Raw genomic sequence first — 19,000 nt, 5'->3', positions numbered from 1 at the left:
CAACTACGGCAACGTTCGATTGAATGACGAATTCCGTACAGATCCTGTTCACGATCGAAGCTTGTGCTCCTACCTTTTTCCTTTTGCAAGGGTATATGAATATAAATGATTTGGTACTGATGTAGTTCCTTAGCATTCTGATTAGAGAAGTGGTGACATCTTTGTCACTCATGAGCGATCGCCTATAAAAAATATACAATGACTCAACCAGAAGTTACGAGACATTAAAAATTTGAGAGAAGAGTATTTTTCTAACGACAATTAATAATATTTGATTCAAAGTTTGATACATATACCCAGTACTTATTTCTTCGTTACAATAAAAATCGTTTCTTTTCTCAGTTTATTCGATTAAATTTAATTTCAACTAATTCGTTGCCGTCGCAAGTCGAAAAGCAAGAAGCGACTTGACATTCCATGCACGGCTCGTTCTACGACAATGCGTAAGCAAAGATTAGTGTTAGCTTTCGTACTTTTGGCGTCAGCGTTGAAGGCCGACGGAGAAGATGTTGTTGGCGGACCGGAAGTACCGGAACTCTCGGCGGTAGTAGAATCTGCGGATACGAGTTTGATCCGCGGAAAAAGAGAGCCAGGTAAGTCGATGCTATATTTTCTCGTGAGAAAGGGTTTAGTTTATTGATTGCGGTGTCATTGTTCCATATATTTTGGTGAAAATATATGTTGCATATTAATATAGAAATACGTCTTGATGGAGTTTATGCATAAATATGTACTATAAAAAATGATGCATCGTTATTTAGGATTTTGAATGACTATCATTTCAATGACACATAAATGGATGATTTTATAAATTAGGCAATATACAATAAGAGGCGTGAAGTAAAAATTATTTCTTCGATGCAACCAAGAAAAAAAAATCACTGAAAGTGACTAAATCATTGTGACAGGGGCTCGATCGACCGATGGCGTATATTGACCGAAAAGCCAATTGCAATCACGGTTTAACACTGACTGATATAATTTACTAATGTTGGCGAACTGCAGTACATGTCCTTCACTAGTGTCCCAACTCGATCATCTGATTTCTAAGAATTAGAAGAAATTTCAATCGTTAGTGTTCAATTTAAATGATCTTTGGACTTGGAAATCTTATTAATTGACTCCACAATATGTATAAGTTATGGAAGATGCTTTTACAAACATAATACCTAATTATGAGAATACGAATATTACAAGAAATTGGAATCATCAGGCATATCTCTTCAATAGTATCTGCTGGGGCCAAATATTTAGCAAACATATTACAATTCATCTCCGTGGTTTATAGTGTGCGTATTATTTAACTCGAATAAAAATTCAAAAGTATGGTTTCCTGCTAATATACCATGCGCGAGAAAGCGATGATATGCTACGTGTTATTTGTTTGTTTGCAAACGTTGTCCGATAATAAAATAAGACAAGCGATGATTTGATGTCACGATTTGGATACTTAGCTTTCTTAACTTGACTGTAGTTATTTTGCTATCAAGTGTGCAAAGTGTTCAACTAACTTGATTTTCAATGCAATTGAAATTAACCCTTTAAAAGACATAGTTTGGCTATAGTAACGTGTGTTGTGTGTGTTAATTTGGATTCTAATATTTCCCCGTAAGACGTGTGTGTTTTATTGATTTATTTTTTGTTTTACATAATATTACACTCCAAGCACTATATTTCAAAACGGTATACAATAAATTTTGTACCATTCCAGTGTTTTGTGAAATTTTGCACTGACGGTCAATCTTATCAAACGGGTAATGGCCAAATTTCGGATCAACTTTAGACTCTAATTCAAATAATTAACCGTAATCGATTTGTATTTGTCAATCACGCGGATGACAGCCGAAGTATATCTATTTGTTTCCGCGTGGACAGCAAATATTATACACTGTGACTGATAGGTTTCATTTTAGACACTAGCATATTATTAGTTCTAAAAATAGAAACACTTTTAAAGTAAACACATACTGAAATTGTAAACTACATCAAAATGATCTTTTGAACCAAAGAGATGTTTTACTGTTTACATGTGATGATTTAGTCTCTTGTGGCCGTTCAAAACAAAAATATTCTGTTTTCACTAAGAAGATATTTTTTCTGATATTTACTAACGAAAAAATTTGAAACTCAAATTCATTGTTACTTTCTTAGATTGTCAATACCATAACATTCTTCAATATTTGTCATGAATATTGATATCAAAATTGTATTTTATTTGTCTTAATTTCTCGGCAAGTACAACTTCAGCTACATTCATAGACAAAAACATTTGACACATAGCGGCGATTATCTAATGATATTCAACGTAAAAGAAAATTACCGTGAACACTGATAGCCCAAGATAAAGATATCGCATACGTTTGGATATTATATTCAAATGAATTTCGATAGATGACTACCCCGATAAGGCAATACAAAAAATACATAATAGGTTTCAAGAAAATAGTTTTAATATAGTAAGAAAACCGGTTTATTGTAAAAGCGTTGCAAAGTGCAATCGATCGAGATGCGAACAGTACAAATGTTTTTCAAAATCTACGTTGCTGAAGGGATAGCAAAAACGTATGCAGTGTTAAGTTGTTAAGTTACGCAAATTTGTTTTGCTTCTGTTACGTTATCAATATATTTTCACATATACAGTAGTAGAATGCCTTTTTTGCGAACACTATTTACCTTAAATCTTCTGTGTAATTGATGTAACGATTGAATGGGGATGACAATACCCGTGCATGTTGAATAACAGCTACCCTCTCTATTGCTTCTGCTTTATCCACTAAAAAGCATTCCTTCGCTTATTTTCACTTGCACTTTTGCATGTTAAGCCATCATTTGCTTGCTTTTAAATAACGCCTCTGTTCTAACAGAAATGTCTAGTTTTCCACGTGGGCATGAATATCGTGAGAGTAGCCGAGCTCGGCATAGACAAGAGTCAAAAAGTACCAGAAATGGAGTGGACTCGCACGATGAACAACTTCGTTTATATAATGAAGACCTGCAACAACACGGCAGAAGTCTTGGAGAAACATTTCAAGAAAAAGATTTGATAGGATCGTTTGACGATTACAAGACACTTACACAAAATTCTTCAACTCCAGATTTTTTTTCGGGGGGAGACGTTACTGCGCAATATTTTTCGTATTTGATAGACCTCGTAAATAAAGAACAAAGAGCAAATCCATCCAGAGTTATTAAAAGCGTTGACGAAAGTGAGCGTCCGGCTCAAACGGATGATTCGAAATCTTTTGAAGATTTAAAGCATCCGCCTCCGAGTAATCTAGAAGTAATAAGGAATAGCAAGAACACCATTCATATACGCTGGTTGACACCATCCATGTATCCGGTTCAATATTACCTAAGCTTGGTCAGAATACCCGATAACACAGACGAATTGCTGGTGGCCAATCCAAACAATCGTAAAGATGTAAGAATACCTGCGGTGCGGACGGAGTATGTTTTTCAAGGATTGGAGCAGGCAGCAGAATACATGATAACCGTTTTTGCATTATATGCTGATGGTGTAAAAAGCAATACGGTGAACATATCTGCTCTCACATGTATGTCATAATTATCATTCTTGCTTTCATCACTGTCTCAGCACTGCATCATATTACATTGTACTTTAGACCAATGGTGGGATTCAAATTTTTTTATCAGCTGGTTCTGTTACAAAAAGTTGTGTTTTTTTCAGTGATGCTAACCGGTTCGCTGATCCCATAAAATTCCATGAGACGGTTCTATAGAACCGGCTGAATCCCACTACTGCTTTAGACGTATTAGTTAATTGCAGATAAATTACTAACGAATAAAACAATTCACCAACCTTCACAATCAAATCTATATCTAACCAATAATTCATTTAAAAATCAACATCAAACTGATATCTTCTGTCAAAAATGCCATTGGATACTTAAAATGGTCTCTACATATATAATCTATATGATTTTTACTATGATGAAGCTTCGCATGCCGGTAATTCTGTTCAACCTCCTATACAATTATAAAAACTCTTTTAATAAGAATATATTTGTAGGCATGTTTCATAAGATTATCTTGCAATGATGATTGTAAAATTTATATGTAACCAAACAATATTCCAGCAATACCACCGCCGACATCTTTGGAAATATCAAAGATAACGACAAACGGATTTAAAGCATCATGGGTCCCAGCACCACGATCAACGTAAGATGATATGTTATAAATAAATATATATTTGTGGAAATTTACGTTATCAAGCCCTTTATTTGGGGATAAAACTAGAAGGATGTTATATATATTGAATGGATAGTTCAATACAGAAATATAAATTGACTTGATTATTTGAATGGCAATGAGATTATTTATTAGAAATACTGCTTTACTATAGGTGATGACAATTTGACCTCTACACAGCAAATTGGCCGCCTATTTTTATGGGATCAAATGTCGTGGAGGCTGAAAATGTTGATACTTGTATTGTATATTTTAGTGGCATTTCCGGGATACAGCTCCAAATTGAGGAAGTAGGAGGGGAATACGATGAAATTAAACAATTGAGACCAAAAGTCAGTTACGAAAAAATTACAGGACTAAAATCTGGCACAAGATATCGTATATCATTGAAGTCGGAGAAAAAAGGAGCATACAGTTCTGAAGTAGTCTCTCAAGTGACAACAGGTGGAGTGAAATGGGATAATTTTATATTCAAATACGTTTCCACATATTTTTCAAACGGACATTGATATTTTTGAATTAATTTGCATTATCAATATCGATTCACAACTGATTGGGGAGTTATTCCGAAAATAAATACCTGACTAACTAGTCCCGTACTCGACATGGACTGGTAGCCGAACGAGAGGCCGTTGTTCGACATATAATTAAGCCGTCTTATCGGATTCCCTCACCCCTGGGTTAAATATGTATATCCTATCATATCCTTACTTATGAAAATAAGTAATAAGTAAATAAAATTTAATAAATGATATCACATACTTCAGGGAACGATGAGTTTGACACGGGAAAAGACTCGACCGTCGGAGTTGGAGAGACTATACGCGATATTTTGGGTGGTAAGTGAAGATTTTGTACATATATTACTAAATATATGCACAAAATAAAACCCGATCATTTATGTTTCCAGAGACATCGCCAGATATCAAATATATTGAACAATGCCAAAAAACGAAGAAGACCGATTTAGTGATCTTAATCGATGGATCATGGAGCGTAGGACCAGACAATTTTAAGAAAATGCAGGCCTTTCTTATCAGTTTGGCTGAGGCATTTACCATTGGTTTTGATGCAGTGTTGATTGGTGTTGCCCAATACTCCGATGATCCAAGGTGAGTGGTGATTACACTAAATATCACCTTCGTTTGTGGTGAGCGACATAAGAGTAAATCCTTACACAGGATATTCCGATGTATTTCGAAAGAATATTGTTGTTGAAGAAATTGCTTAAAATTTTATTTCATTTAAATTTTATTCATTTATAATATTTATAAATACATACATTATGACTTTGCAGAATTGAATTCACCCTCAACCAACATCCGTCTACTGAAGAGTTGATAGGGGCCGTAAACAGAATGGGATACAAAGGAGGGAATACTGCCACCGGTCGTGCTCTGGATTTTTTGAGGACAGTAATGTTTTCAACAGACCAAGGAAGCAGACTGGATGGTAATATAGAAACATTTGATAAAATAACTATGACATAAATATACAATAATGTTTATTGTTCATTCAGGTAGTGTAAGAAAAACAGCTGTTATTATTACGGATGGAGAATCTATTCTGGATGACGTATCCGAACCAGCAAGGTTGCTGAGAGAAACTGGGGTAGAGGTGTTTTCTATTGGCGTCGGTTCAGCACTGATGTAAGTATTTTGGATTGAATACTTGCCATGGCATTATAGCTCAGTAACACACTAACTTCGATATTTTTTATACACAGATCGGAACTTTCTGACATTGCTACTGATCCAGACAGTGATCACATGTTTTCAGTTCAAAACTTCGATGACATTAAGAGTATTAAAGATAAACTTCTGAAAGACGTCTGCAAATCAATACGTAAATCCTACTTTAATTTATTTCAATTCAATACTCTTATATATCATTTTCAAATTTTATCCGCTCCACTTAAGAATTGATTCGTCGGTATCCTGACTTCTTCTACTTTTTGACAGTTTCCAAACGAGCAAAAAGCAAACCACATTACAATCTTACCAACTTGAAAGAGCGGGATTGCCGTTGACAAAACTATTGTTACGTCATCAAATTGCATCGAAGTATATGTCTCGTACAAACTTACAATTTTTTTTGTAGCGGTTTGTCCAGCTCCAAGAGCGCCGGATCATGGCCGAGTGAAGTGCGACAAAGAGCAGTTAACTCCGGGGACTAAGTGTACTTTTATATGTAACGGTCCGTTGTATGCGTTAGAAGACGGAGAAGGTGCCGATTTGGGACAGGCTACCAGATCCTGTGGAGAAGACGGAACGTGGGATCGCCCGGAGCCAAATTGTGACCGTAAGTCACCAACAAGCAAATAAGTAAACGTTGACGTTGAGTTCAAACATCATTTTGTTTAAAAAGCGTGTATGTATATATTCAAGAGTATATACGACCAAGGGTATTACTAATATGAAAACATATATAAATTGTCTTGTGATCGGTATATTCATTTACTTATATAATATTGCTCTATAATTTACTTTGTTGTAAATATAATCCATATCTGTTCACCTCAACAATGACCGACTACGAATATATAAGCCCTGATAACAATAATTGATCGACTACTGCTAGTAGAATATTTGTAATATTTTAGCTGCACTTTGTGAGGATCTTCTGTCGCCAGAAAACGGTCGATATGACTGCTCCAGCGGTTTTCGTGTGGGAAGTTACTGTACACTCATATGCGATGAAGGCTTCAAAGCTTCAGGTCAAACCAGACCTAGATGCCGCAGAGATACTCGATGGACAAGTGATGATGCAGAATGTATCCGTAAGATAAATTATGATCTTTTTTGAATCTTTTTCTCCCTTTTTAAAGGTAACTAAAGGTATTGTTTGTCATATAATTTAGAAATCAAGTGTCCTGTCCTTTCACTCATATCAAATGGAAGATTTGAGTGCGAAAATGGAAGTGTGTTCGGTTCTACGTGCACATATGCGTGTGACGAGGGTTACAAAATGGAAGGCTTCCCTACAATGGAATGCACGACAACGGAAAGATGGTCCAGACCCACGCCATCGTGCTCAAGTAAACAATACAAATGTAGCAAATAATTCTTTGACCACGGTTTATGGATACTTCAACGATTTTAACATAAAATCTCTCATTTATTCGCCAAAGATTATAAATCACTAAATGAAGTAATATTTTTAATAATACAAATGTATGGATTAAAAGAAATCGTGACATTCAGAAACCGAAGTTTAGCAATTCTCAAGTGTACACGTATACTCGATAGCAATCATTAGTGTAGTTTATCACTCACAAATTATACGCCAAAGCCAAATAGTCCTTCTGTGTAAGGTGGAAAGGTGAGAATAAAACCTCAAATTGTTTATGGCAATGATCTTGCGTTTTTGTACTAATTTCCATGAAAATCTGAACTTTACAGACAAACATGATAAAATTTTGTTTGGTGTTTGATTGATTTATATGATTAATGACCGAAATAATTTCAGTTATTACTTGCTCCCGCCTCTCTCCACTTTCAAATGGAAAGATAGAGTGTTCTGGAGACGAAAGATACGGCTCTAGATGTTCATTCAGTTGTTTGGAAGGATATGAACTCACTGGATCAAGTTCTGTTGAATGTGACAGTCAAGGATGGTGGGAATTCGCTGGTCACGGAAGAATGCCAGTGTGTGAAAGTAAGTCAATTAAGACGAGACATTTGACAAGAGTTTTTTGTGTTTACAAAACACACATTTAAACATTGACTCTATCACATTAAATTGACACGCGTGATAAAATTCCTCAGACACAAGTTCATTGTTGTGGTTGACAGTTTTACTATGTAAAATGTTCACCATAATAACCGTGAACATACTACTTATCATTTATTGCACAGTAGTTTGAGAAAATGTCGTTATCGTATAAACTACATGACAAGTAATAAATCACAGTTGTGCTAAAAGTCATAACATTTCACTTGTACCATCTGTGAGGTTGTCTTATGAATGTCTATTTTCAGGAATATCGTGCAAGCCATTGATGCTCAATTCCCGCGTGACACAGCGATGCTTGAGAGGAACAGACTATGGCAGTGCATGTGCGTTTGACTGCGAAGATGGTTATTTATTAAGAGGTCCATCGTCTGCAACATGTACTGGAACAAGGTCACCTGGAAGTTGGACGCACGAGTCACCGACTTGTGAAAGTATGATAAATATTTTACGTGTTTCCTCTCGTTATAGTTGCTCAAGTTTTCGGATTCAATTGAAGATTTCTCAATTCAATGAAGTTTGGGGAGATGGATTTGTGTTGAACTTTGAATTGTCCTCTGACAATGTCACTATTGTCAATACTATAATTAAGAAGTGTACGTGACTTTTTACTATGCTTAAATTATGCCTTTGATTTAGTTGTTACGTGCCCAACATTGCCAACAACTTCTCATGGGCATATAACCTGTACAAACATACGTGACTTTGGATCAGAATGCAGTTTGAGCTGCGAGGAAGGATATGAATTGAGAAGCGATAGTCATGTGACATGTCGATCAAATGGACTGTGGAAAGGAAGCTTATCTGCCTGTGGACGTAAGAAACACCAAATATAGTTATTAAAATCTTCTTAAATGGCCGGAAAAACATGTGAATATAAAAAAAAATATGTCTCGGCAAATTACCATTCCAACTGTCTGATTCATGGGTGTTTGATCCCACTAGAGATTTTGTTCTCTACTGTAGTCGCATGTAATTATAGTATCGACAAGTTCTCTCAGTGGGATCATATCACCTGCTATCAACGTAACATTTTAAGGATAATACACTTATGTTTCATATCTAAATTGAATTTGAGCAAAATGGGTGAAAATCAAAGAAAATGAATCAAGACTCGCAAAAACCCAAGAAATTGCACTATTATCAAAATTGTTGGAAGGTAAATTTAAATAATAATAAAAATCGACGATGTTCCTGCATACAGGACTGTGTGGTAAACTTTACAAAGAATAAGAGTCACACCACTGAGATTAAGATGCTGCCATAAACATTATTGCTACTTTTGCATTGTTTTCGTACAACTTCTATTATATTTAAGATAGTATTTCGACAATTTAAGTGTCAAGTCGTGCGCAAGAAATTGATGGATGACAGTTTGAGAAAGTATCGCACGTGATTGTCGAAAACTTTTCCTATTATATAACATAATTTGTAAATGCGTCATATTATCCGCTTTTATGCTAAAAATGGAAACAATTAAGTTATTTGTTGTGGGATCAAACACTAAAATTCGTCTTACAAAATCTAGCCTAGGCCTTTAAAACCACGTTTCTGATCCTGTAAGGTTTGGGGTTCACAGACGACCGCCGCATGACGGTATGCAAAACTTTCGAAAAATGCTTTTTTATCTTTATTGCATTCCAGAAGACTTAATAAAATTTCTGTTGTATATACTATGCTGGTTATAATAGTTTACAAATTTCATGCTTTGTTTTCCTTTAAAACCAAAACAAATATTCTTTAATCTGGTGCACAGAAAATTAGAATTATTTGCATGCCTCAGTCAATCATAATAACTACACCAACAGATCTTAAAGTCAGGCCAGGTTATCACACCCATTTGTTTTAACAAACTTTTATCACAGAAAATACCATAAATGCGATGTTTGTGATGGATAAATCGGCTATTGTGATTAAAGTTGCGAGAGTAAAAAAAACGCAACATTAAAAGCGAAAATTGTGTAAATACCATTTATTGAACGTGAATGAATAGTAAAATAATTTCTATTTTTTTTTATAATTTTCGTAGGTATCATGTGCGGTGAAGTTGAATCAATTACTCATGGAAGTGTTGAATGCGGGGATTACGATAATTTTAATTCAAGATGCGAGTACAAATGCCATGCCGGATATAAAATGACTTCCGGGTCAAGAGTTCGTGTCTGTACAGTTGATAAAACGTATACCGGGAACGCCCCAACATGTACAAGTAAGTAATTTGTTATACTAAGTGAATATACTGTACCTAATTATGTCGGCATCGAAGGTTGGAAATCTTAGGTTCAAATCCCATGCTCACCATCTTATCCAGAATGTAATAAATTGGGTGGGTAAGCCGAAACCGAAAAATTCCGGTACTTTCAAACTACAGTTACCTAGTTGTGACTGCTGAGAATGTAAATGAGTAGTATAGAAAATTAGTTATTTTTTTTTGTTCAAATGGAGGAGGTACTAGAAAGCTCTTGTTCAGGCCTCCAATGGTAATTTTGAGGATTTTTAATCGCCTGTTTTAATTGGTATTTTTTATCGAAAATATTAGATAAAAATCGCCGTCGGCATGATTATTTTTCATGATAAAGTGTAAATGTTTGACAATATCTTTTTATCTTCTAACTTGTAATCCTATAAGGACGAACCATGCAATAATCAAATTTTTTATCATCTCTTATTATTTATAGTCAAATTATGTGAAAAACTCACCGCTCCATCTAATGGTCGTATCAAATGCTCTCATTCGAACAACTACGGATCGGTATGCAGATTCTCGTGTGAACTTGGATATGAACTCGTAGTTACCGACCAGACTGATCGCATTGACGGATTTGAAAGATTATGTCAAGAAGATGAGACGTGGAGCGAATCGGAACCCACGTGTCGAAGTGAGTTTTATTCCGAAGGGGACTGACGTCACATAACCCACAGAGTTCTAGAATATTATTTATCGATATATTTATCTATTCAAATTATTATTGTGGGTAGCGCATTTTACGACCGAATCCGAAGATTAAATGGTAATCTAACGAGTATTTTCTTTCAGTCTAAAAAGTATGCCCAAATGTTTAAATATGCAAATCTATTGCAAAGACACGAAATTATAAATTTATGCAAAATGTTTATTTAGAATGGTGCTGCCAAAAAGGTTTGCTCTTTTGGACATACCGGGCCCGCTTCATTCAAAACTAAAATTCATTGCATAGTACCTGTCAAATTGAAATTATTCAGCTTGGAAAAATAACATTTACAAAAAAATTTTTTTTACTCCATTATCAATATATCTTTTTCATAATTTCAAATATCTTTAGCCGCGTAACCAGTTTTCTGTATCGAATTTCATCAGAATCAAATATCAAATATTCACATTTGATTTTCAGAATTCAAAAAATACAAAACTTATCATTCTTACACCAACCGTTAAAAGGAAAAATCTTATTTGACTATCGTTAAAGTTTGGTTTTACTCTAGTGCTGTGTTAAGGACAAATAGTATAAAAAGAAGATTTGATCATCGTTTTGCTTCCAAGCGTGGAGAGTTCGTGACAACTCCCGGAGTTTCACATACCTGAAAGTAAGGTTTCCCAAGAATGCTAATAAAGTCGCGTGGTGTCATGTTCGCCATGGGTCACTTCGTACTACGTACGTCACCAGACGACCTCGGCGACCGAATGTCGCTTCCGGCTTTCTTAAAAATCTATTTTTACACCAAAATGTCTGAATTGTATTTCTGTCTATCCTTTTACGTTAAGTTTGACCAAATAAGGTTTTTTTGGTGCGGTTTCAAAAAGCTTTGTTCCGCTCCCGAGTTTGGGTGGGAAAAAGTTTTTTTCGGGTCATAAACGAATTTTTTTAAGAATATCAAGTTCACAAACAAGTAAGCATTAAGTAACAACTAATGGAATCCTTTCGATCCACTTGTGTGGCTCGTTTGAAATTTTGCATTAATGAATAATGCAAAACGTTTTTGCAGTTTGACTTACTGCAATATAATTCAAAAGTCTTTATATTAAAATAAGTTTTTTCATATCGTTTATTATATATTTTTGTTTCGTTTACCATGCATCCAGGTTTTGAGTTTAACCCTGATTATCTAATTACAAGTGCAAAATCAAAACTGTTTGCAACATGTTAATAACAAAAACCGCTCAAATAAATAAATATCCACAGCAATATCAACTTTTCAATAAATTATAAGGTTTACATGAAATCAGTATTTCAAATGTGATTTCCAGTATTTTCATGTCTCGTTTAATTCTTTATTAGTGATTACTTGTGGAATGCTAGCACTGCCAGCAGATGGATCTGGCGTTTGTACAGATGGAGGAAACTTTGGATCGATTTGTCAGTTTTCTTGTAATCCTGGACATGATTTAATTGGATCTGGTGAAAGAATATGTCGAGAGAGTGGAAAATGGACGGGAACTGATACTTCATGTTTAGGTAACTATTTTTATATTTACTCACATCGATATAATATTCAATTTGTTGAATATGTAAAAGAATTAGCAAAAAAAATGAAATATTTTCTGCTAACAAATCTTTTAACGATCCAAGATTTAAGTTTGTCCAGTGTCAACCATGATGAGAATATAAGATTTATGATCCTATTTTTATATTTATAATTGGTTGCGTGTTGATGATTGGAGATGGGTATGCGAGAATGTATTTCGCTTATTTACAGACTTGAGGTATACTCGGCCTATAAGTGTTGCACCACAACACATACTCTCGTTGAATTTTTTGTTCAATTATGCTACCCATGGACAAACACAAAGTTTCTGTAGTTTTCCCCAATTGGCAGTTTTTATCTACAGTACTTAACTTAGTAAGCAATGGAGATTGAAATACGCATAAGTCATGCATGAAACCGTAACCTATTATGAAAAAACCCACTACTTGAGCACTTAATACGGTGACTGACTTTAAGACTATTCCGCAACTGTGTCAAACCATGGCTCCGAAATATACTAAGATTATGCGGTTTGCTTAAACATTCCAACGGTGTTTAAACATTCAGGAATGGGTTTGTTCAAACAGGCAGACACTAATTTTCTATATTTTTTAAATTGTTTAAATGTGTTCCATGAAAGTATAATACATGTAAAATTTTTATAACATGCAATATTAATCGATGCCCCTCCACAAATTTCCACTTTTTATGACCTTAGGCAGAGCAATATTTCAACAAATTTCGATTTTGACAGAATTACAGTGAGTACTTCCCCCAAATTTCCAATTGAGTTGTGTTACGGAGATGTACGTGCCTAATCTATATTTTAAACCTCATACCCAATATCGACAAAATCAGATTTGTCGACAGACACTACGTGATGAAATACGTCTGACACGCATGTTTGAAAACTGTAAAAACTCACGCTTTTTCAAACAATTATTACCGACCCGTGACAAAGCGGCATTAAACGAGATCCCCGTCAATCTAGAAATGTCGCACCTGCAGTAATTTCAAATTTAGCTTTGCTTTTTGATCAATTTGTCAACCTTGTTGGCTATTTTATAGCCTGGTGATGTAAAATCAGATCTATACGACGAAAATCGTCAATGTTTTCAGTCGTTTTATTTTTATTATAGTTATCAAATCAATATCACGTGTTTGACGTTATAATTTGTATTTCATTCAGTGGTTACCTGTGAGCAAATGACACCTCTGGAGAACGGAAAAATCACATGCACTGCACCAGATTCATTGGATGGTGGCGAAGAATTGGCTTTACTGAGTGGATTTCGTACTAGATGTGATTTTGAATGTGAAGTGAGTATCGTCTATTGATTTGAATCCACAAGGACACTCTTCTTCACTATTCGTTATGCGACATCTTGCTGACATAAATACAACGCGACGGAATTTTTTCTTTGTGACATTGGAATTTGTTTATTTTTATCAAATGATTATTTTCTCGGTATATCATGCAAATTGACGATTATTACGATTTGAATAGCGTGAAGAATTTAAATTTTCGATTCCTATATGGCATTAGTTCAATAAGATAAAAATTGTACTACACTACATTTTTGTCATTTCTCTTTATCGTAATTACTTTAAGAACAATGATTCAGTTGTTACTATTTATAAATTGGTACATATTTCAAATCGAGGCTATCAACCTAATATAGGTGATCTCAAATTTCTTCGAATATAAATAGAACGATATCAATATCAACCGATAAAAACTTTCTCATTCCATGCGGCTTAGCGATAGGTTGCCATATATTATCGTATTATAACCATAAATTTGAATATTGAAAAAATGATGTCTTTGCAAAAAAATACCGAACATTAATTTTCTCCAACCTTGAAGACGCCATTTCCATTCCACTTCAAGGGTATAGTTTACCATTACATCTCCCGCTACTGTCACGCCAGCCGACGACAAGTTTTAAACAGTTATCTTAAGTGGGCAACTTGGCGCCTTTAAGATCCCGTCTCAATCCATTGTACAAAGGTGTACAAGATTGTACAAAAGTGAGTCCTTTCAGTGTAAGATATAAATTACATGGCGCAGTATAAGTTAAAAATTCTTCACACTGTATTCGAGATGAACCTTAACAGACCTATAAATACGAGAGGTCAATGTTGCATACAATGAATAACATATTTTTGGTGTTTGATTTTCCAGTTAGTTCAAATTAGTTTTCTCAGGCAGTAGATTAAAATATCATTATTGTCTTTGTTTTGACACCGAAATATATTTTAAATGACATATATATTGATATTTTGGCTAATACTCAAATATTTTGCACTTGACACTAACGTAAGGTTAAGGTTTTGTACATACTATAAACCTCTGTTTACCTTGGCTCAAAAATTTAGTGGTGATTGGCATCTCTTTTCAATTGCCCCGTTACTATTTTTGACGTACGATAGTTATTCCTGAATATATTTGTTCACGAAAAATAGTACAGTATTTATTCAAGAATCGTTTTTGCCCACTTAACTATGAGGTGGCACGAATCTTTTGAAAAAAGATGTTTATAGCTACTTTCCGTTTCATTTTTTTTCTTCGAAATTTCAAATATTTTGTTACTGCGTTATTCACATATGAAAATGACATGATCTTTTTCAACACAATATATTTGACAATTTATTTTAATAGGAAGGATATTACCTGACGGGAAGTCGAAAAAGAATTTGCGGTGGAGATAGGAGTTGGACTGGTGTGGCACCATCCTGCGTTCGGATCAGATGTCCAGTACTGGCAGAACCACTTCATGCTTCCATGGTTTGTTCGGCATCAAATGAATATGCATCAGAGTGCGTTGTGGAATGCGATGTAAGTAGATTATATAACTCTTATCTTTGTATAAAATTGACTTCACTGTATGAATTTACTGGTAAATTTTTATTGACTTTTCACGCGCTTACTCTAAATATTACTCTGTATAAGAAGTTGTCACTCAAGTATTAATGGGCACCGGACTTGGAGATACGGAACTTCTTTCTGGGTCAGCACACATCGATTTTATGAGTCATTTCGTCATCACGAAACAATAATTGATATAATGAACCGTATACTCATGTTATATTATATGATTGATATATTATGACATGCTTTATATTATAATATGATTATGCTTTATGCTGATATGCTTTAATATGATTAACTTTAGTAACGAATGTTGCATCAACATAACAGTACAAATTTTCCATTTTTTCAGACTGGATACTATCTAGGAAAAGGAAGTGTGACCCGAACATGTAAAAAGAATTCAAAATGGGATGGCAAAGAAGCTTCATGCAATGGTAAGATCATATTGCATTTGTATATTTAAGAGTATAATAATAAAAAAATTATCGAATGAGAAATATTGAATTGAAGCTTGTCATGTGCGTTAAAAATTAAACGACAGTATTGTTTTGTCTAAAATACATGTATTGTTATTCCCTTAGATTTATTTGAATTTCTTTCTTTCGTTGTTTTCGTCTATTTTAAAACGCTCAGCAAATACAGCTAAATAAATCATTTGGACGACATTTAGAGATTATAATAATTTGCAATTGACTTGACTTGGCATTAAACTTCCCCATGAATTTATTTAATCAGTTAGTTTTATATATAAACTGCATGAATTTAAAATATTATTCTCCAGTGAAAACATGCGACAACCTCATCGCAAAACCTCATACGACTATTACATGTACCAATGGACGAAGATTCGGGTCTATTTGTACCATAAAAGCAGAGCTTGGGTATAGCTTGAATGGATCCAGTGTAATTGAATGCACCGACGAAGGAGCAGGTCCAACTCCAGCTGCAGATCGTAAGACTATACTTGGCTTTTCAGAGTTATTTTCTCCTCACCTTCACCCAAAAATTAATGCTACGACCCTCCACTAATATGTAAAGATCTTTTATCTCGCTGCAATTTCCAACTCGGCATATAGCCTTCCAAATTGATAACGCTAGGCTAGATTTATGGGTGCTTGCGATTTATATGAGATATTTTTTTTATCTTCGACGGCAGTATAGTGTATTTGTTAAGATATATATATTCAACTATTTTCATTTTGGAAATTTCATTGAATAAAATTCTAAATTTAGAAGCGGTAAAGCTTTTCGTAAAGCCCCGTAAATTTTCTTTCTAAACAAGTATTTTACCTGTTTTAAATCATTTATGGGTAACCATTTATGGGTAAATATAAATATGGTCTAAATTCTTTTTCTAATAATATTCCGCGAATGTTGAAACTGAATTAGGCGTATCTGCACTGTATTTGAAACTTGCAAAATCTAATACTATTGCCCTTTGAGTGTTTCTATTAAATCTATTCACTTACGTAAATGATTTCGGAATCTTACTGGACATTTTGGCGACATGGAAATACTACAAGATCACAACACTTCAAAACAAATCGTTATATAAACAATACCATGGGAGAAAAGGCTTTTACACTTGACTATAAATGAATTCCAGTCTAAGATTGGCATTCCTGCGATTTTTGCTGTTAAAAATATCCATACATTCCACTAGATTTATAGGTATTTATTAGCGTACCCTATTCTGATATATAAGAATCTTCAAACCTTGAAATTCTTCTGCTCTAAGCCGTAGTATAATTTTGTTCTGGGTGTGGTAGAAAGGATAAATAGGTACAATGTAGTAAAACATCAAAATCGTACTTCAACAAATCCTTCTGGATTATAGTACACATTTTCCGGTAACTTGAATTTGTATTTCCGATCGCGAGAGTAAGATAATTTATTCCATTTGTAAAATCATTTTGTAATTGTGAGCGGAATATGCACCATAGTCATAGTGTGATCAAACTGTTACACAAAATGTGGTAAATTTATTAAAATTTACGAGTGATACATATGAATGACAGTTATTGTAAGCAAGACTTCCTTGTTGCTTGGTTTAAAGATTGTCTTACCCAAAGCCAAGAATTCGTGACATGCTTAATTCAGTCATCAAATTTTTTCACAAAAAATATCTATTGTTTTCATTACCAAATAATATTGATTTTTATTGTTTCAGTGATAACTTGCCCACCATTAGGCACTCCCGAGAGTGGATTGATGACATGCACAAAGAAATCTGATTTTGACTCTGTCTGCTCTTTCATATGCTTGGTACGTATACATTCTAGTTTTCAAATCGACAAAACAAAATCGAACAAAGTGAAATAAATAATTCAATGATAATCTCTTTGAATATTACCAAATATCATTGAATATTTCCTTCACATCCCATGGGAGAAGCTGAGATACTTGAAACAAATGGTTTCATTCACAGCTATTTTAATCCCATTTATAAATATTACCGTACAATAATATATTTTATATTTCAGGAAGGGTTTGATCTTGTAGGACCAACAAGTCGAACTTGTATGTTGAATGGCGAATGGACAGATGACGACACTTCGTGCTTACGTTAGTATATTATATAATTTGCAAATTTCTTCAAAATAATGTCAAAAAAGAAGTTATCCTCATCTGAAAAATAATAAGATCGTTTATCGTCGGCATATCATTAAAAAAACTTTATTTCTGTATCTATTTTACTGGGGAAGTTTGACTTCGCTTTGAAGAAACATTACAGAAATATGCTTTTATAAGTTTGCAATTACATTTTTGAATCACCTAGAATAGTTTTCACTCTTGATACAGCATCCTTGCATTATACGCAAACGAATCCATTGTCGCTTATTGTAGTAGGATTAGTGATCGGTCTCGCAAAAAAACATTGTATTTGTATTTGGAATTAGAATTTTTGCAAAAAAACTTATATACAATTTCCGAATTGAAGTGTAATATTATTTTCTATCAAGTGGCAACTTGTGCAAAGTTGAAAAATCCAGCTAACGGAGAGGTCGAATGTACAAAAGGAAATTCGTATCAATCGTCTTGTACTTTTACATGTGAGGTAAGGTCGCAATACATTTGACATTCTTATTTAAAAACAGTAACGAATCTTTAACATATTCTCTTTATTTCGTCAAATCAGGAAGGTTACGAGTTGTCCGAGAAAGTGGTAAGAACTTGCAAAGCGAATCATTTATGGACTGGAAACGAAGTTACTTGTAACAGAATAACATGCGACGAATTGACTTCACCAAAGAATGGTATTATCACATGCAGCAGAGACAACGATTTTTCGTCGAATTGTCAATTTTCGTGTGGCGTAAGTGATCAATTTTGTAGTTCATTTATTTCACATTTCCGCTCTGAACATGGCGGTGCCGGGTAAATACATATTAAAATAGTGGTTCTCAACTTTTTTTACTTTTGTGGACTAAATTTCTTATGCCTATTTTCACTTTAATGAATAAGATGAAAATAAATTACGACTCATTGGCAAAAAACAGCATCATCATTCATTGCCACTACAATCATAATTTAACTATAGTGGCATAAATGAAACTAAATTTTTCAATAACTTCAGCAATTATTAATAAGTTTGTGGTTCACCTGAAAGTGTTTATGTGGAAATGGGTCGGTCATGACAAACCAAGTCACTAAAGCCATCTCAGCGGAAAGATTTAAACTAGGACTCGACTAACCGCCAGGACGTCTTGATTTGAGACTCGAGGTTTGTGGACTACT

At 34.3% G+C, this 19,000-nt stretch overlaps 1 protein-coding gene across 4 annotated transcripts in view; it reads left to right on the top strand.

Annotated features, from left to right (window-relative positions):
- The first annotated feature begins 346 nt into the window (after positions 1-346).
- LOC120346522 (sushi, von Willebrand factor type A, EGF and pentraxin domain-containing protein 1-like) overlaps positions 347-19,000 on the top strand; it is a 40,445-nt gene continuing 21,791 nt past the window's right edge. For 3 of the 4 annotated variants that reach the window (XM_078115049.1, XM_078115048.1, XM_078115050.1), the window contains exons 1-26: positions 347-593; positions 2,865-3,554; positions 4,098-4,182; positions 4,469-4,656; positions 4,980-5,051; positions 5,123-5,324; positions 5,510-5,664; positions 5,732-5,861; positions 5,939-6,057; positions 6,313-6,513; positions 6,815-6,991; positions 7,073-7,249; positions 7,681-7,869; positions 8,193-8,378; positions 8,584-8,760; positions 9,974-10,153; positions 10,623-10,823; positions 12,201-12,377; positions 13,577-13,707; positions 15,050-15,226; positions 15,612-15,696; positions 16,044-16,214; positions 17,433-17,527; positions 17,746-17,827; positions 18,226-18,320; positions 18,402-18,578. In XM_078115049.1, coding sequence (XP_077971175.1) covers positions 440-593; positions 2,865-3,554; positions 4,098-4,182; positions 4,469-4,656; positions 4,980-5,051; positions 5,123-5,324; positions 5,510-5,664; positions 5,732-5,861; positions 5,939-6,057; positions 6,313-6,513; positions 6,815-6,991; positions 7,073-7,249; positions 7,681-7,869; positions 8,193-8,378; positions 8,584-8,760; positions 9,974-10,153; positions 10,623-10,823; positions 12,201-12,377; positions 13,577-13,707; positions 15,050-15,226; positions 15,612-15,696; positions 16,044-16,214; positions 17,433-17,527; positions 17,746-17,827; positions 18,226-18,320; positions 18,402-18,578 — 4,473 coding nt within the window. In that variant the 5' untranslated portion in view covers positions 347-439. The remainder of the gene's footprint in view (positions 594-2,864; positions 3,555-4,097; positions 4,183-4,468; positions 4,657-4,979; positions 5,052-5,122; positions 5,325-5,509; positions 5,665-5,731; positions 5,862-5,938; positions 6,058-6,312; positions 6,514-6,814; positions 6,992-7,072; positions 7,250-7,680; positions 7,870-8,192; positions 8,379-8,583; positions 8,761-9,973; positions 10,154-10,622; positions 10,824-12,200; positions 12,378-13,576; positions 13,708-15,049; positions 15,227-15,611; positions 15,697-16,043; positions 16,215-17,432; positions 17,528-17,745; positions 17,828-18,225; positions 18,321-18,401; positions 18,579-19,000) is intronic. The other variant, XM_078115051.1, reaches the window with a different exon arrangement.

This window comes from Styela clava, chromosome 8 (genome assembly GCF_964204865.1).
Source record: "Styela clava chromosome 8, kaStyClav1.hap1.2, whole genome shotgun sequence".
Lineage (NCBI taxonomy): Eukaryota > Metazoa > Chordata > Ascidiacea > Stolidobranchia > Styelidae > Styela > Styela clava.
The sequence above is the reverse complement of the archived record's forward strand: the minus strand, read 5'-3'. Positions and strand labels throughout refer to the sequence as shown.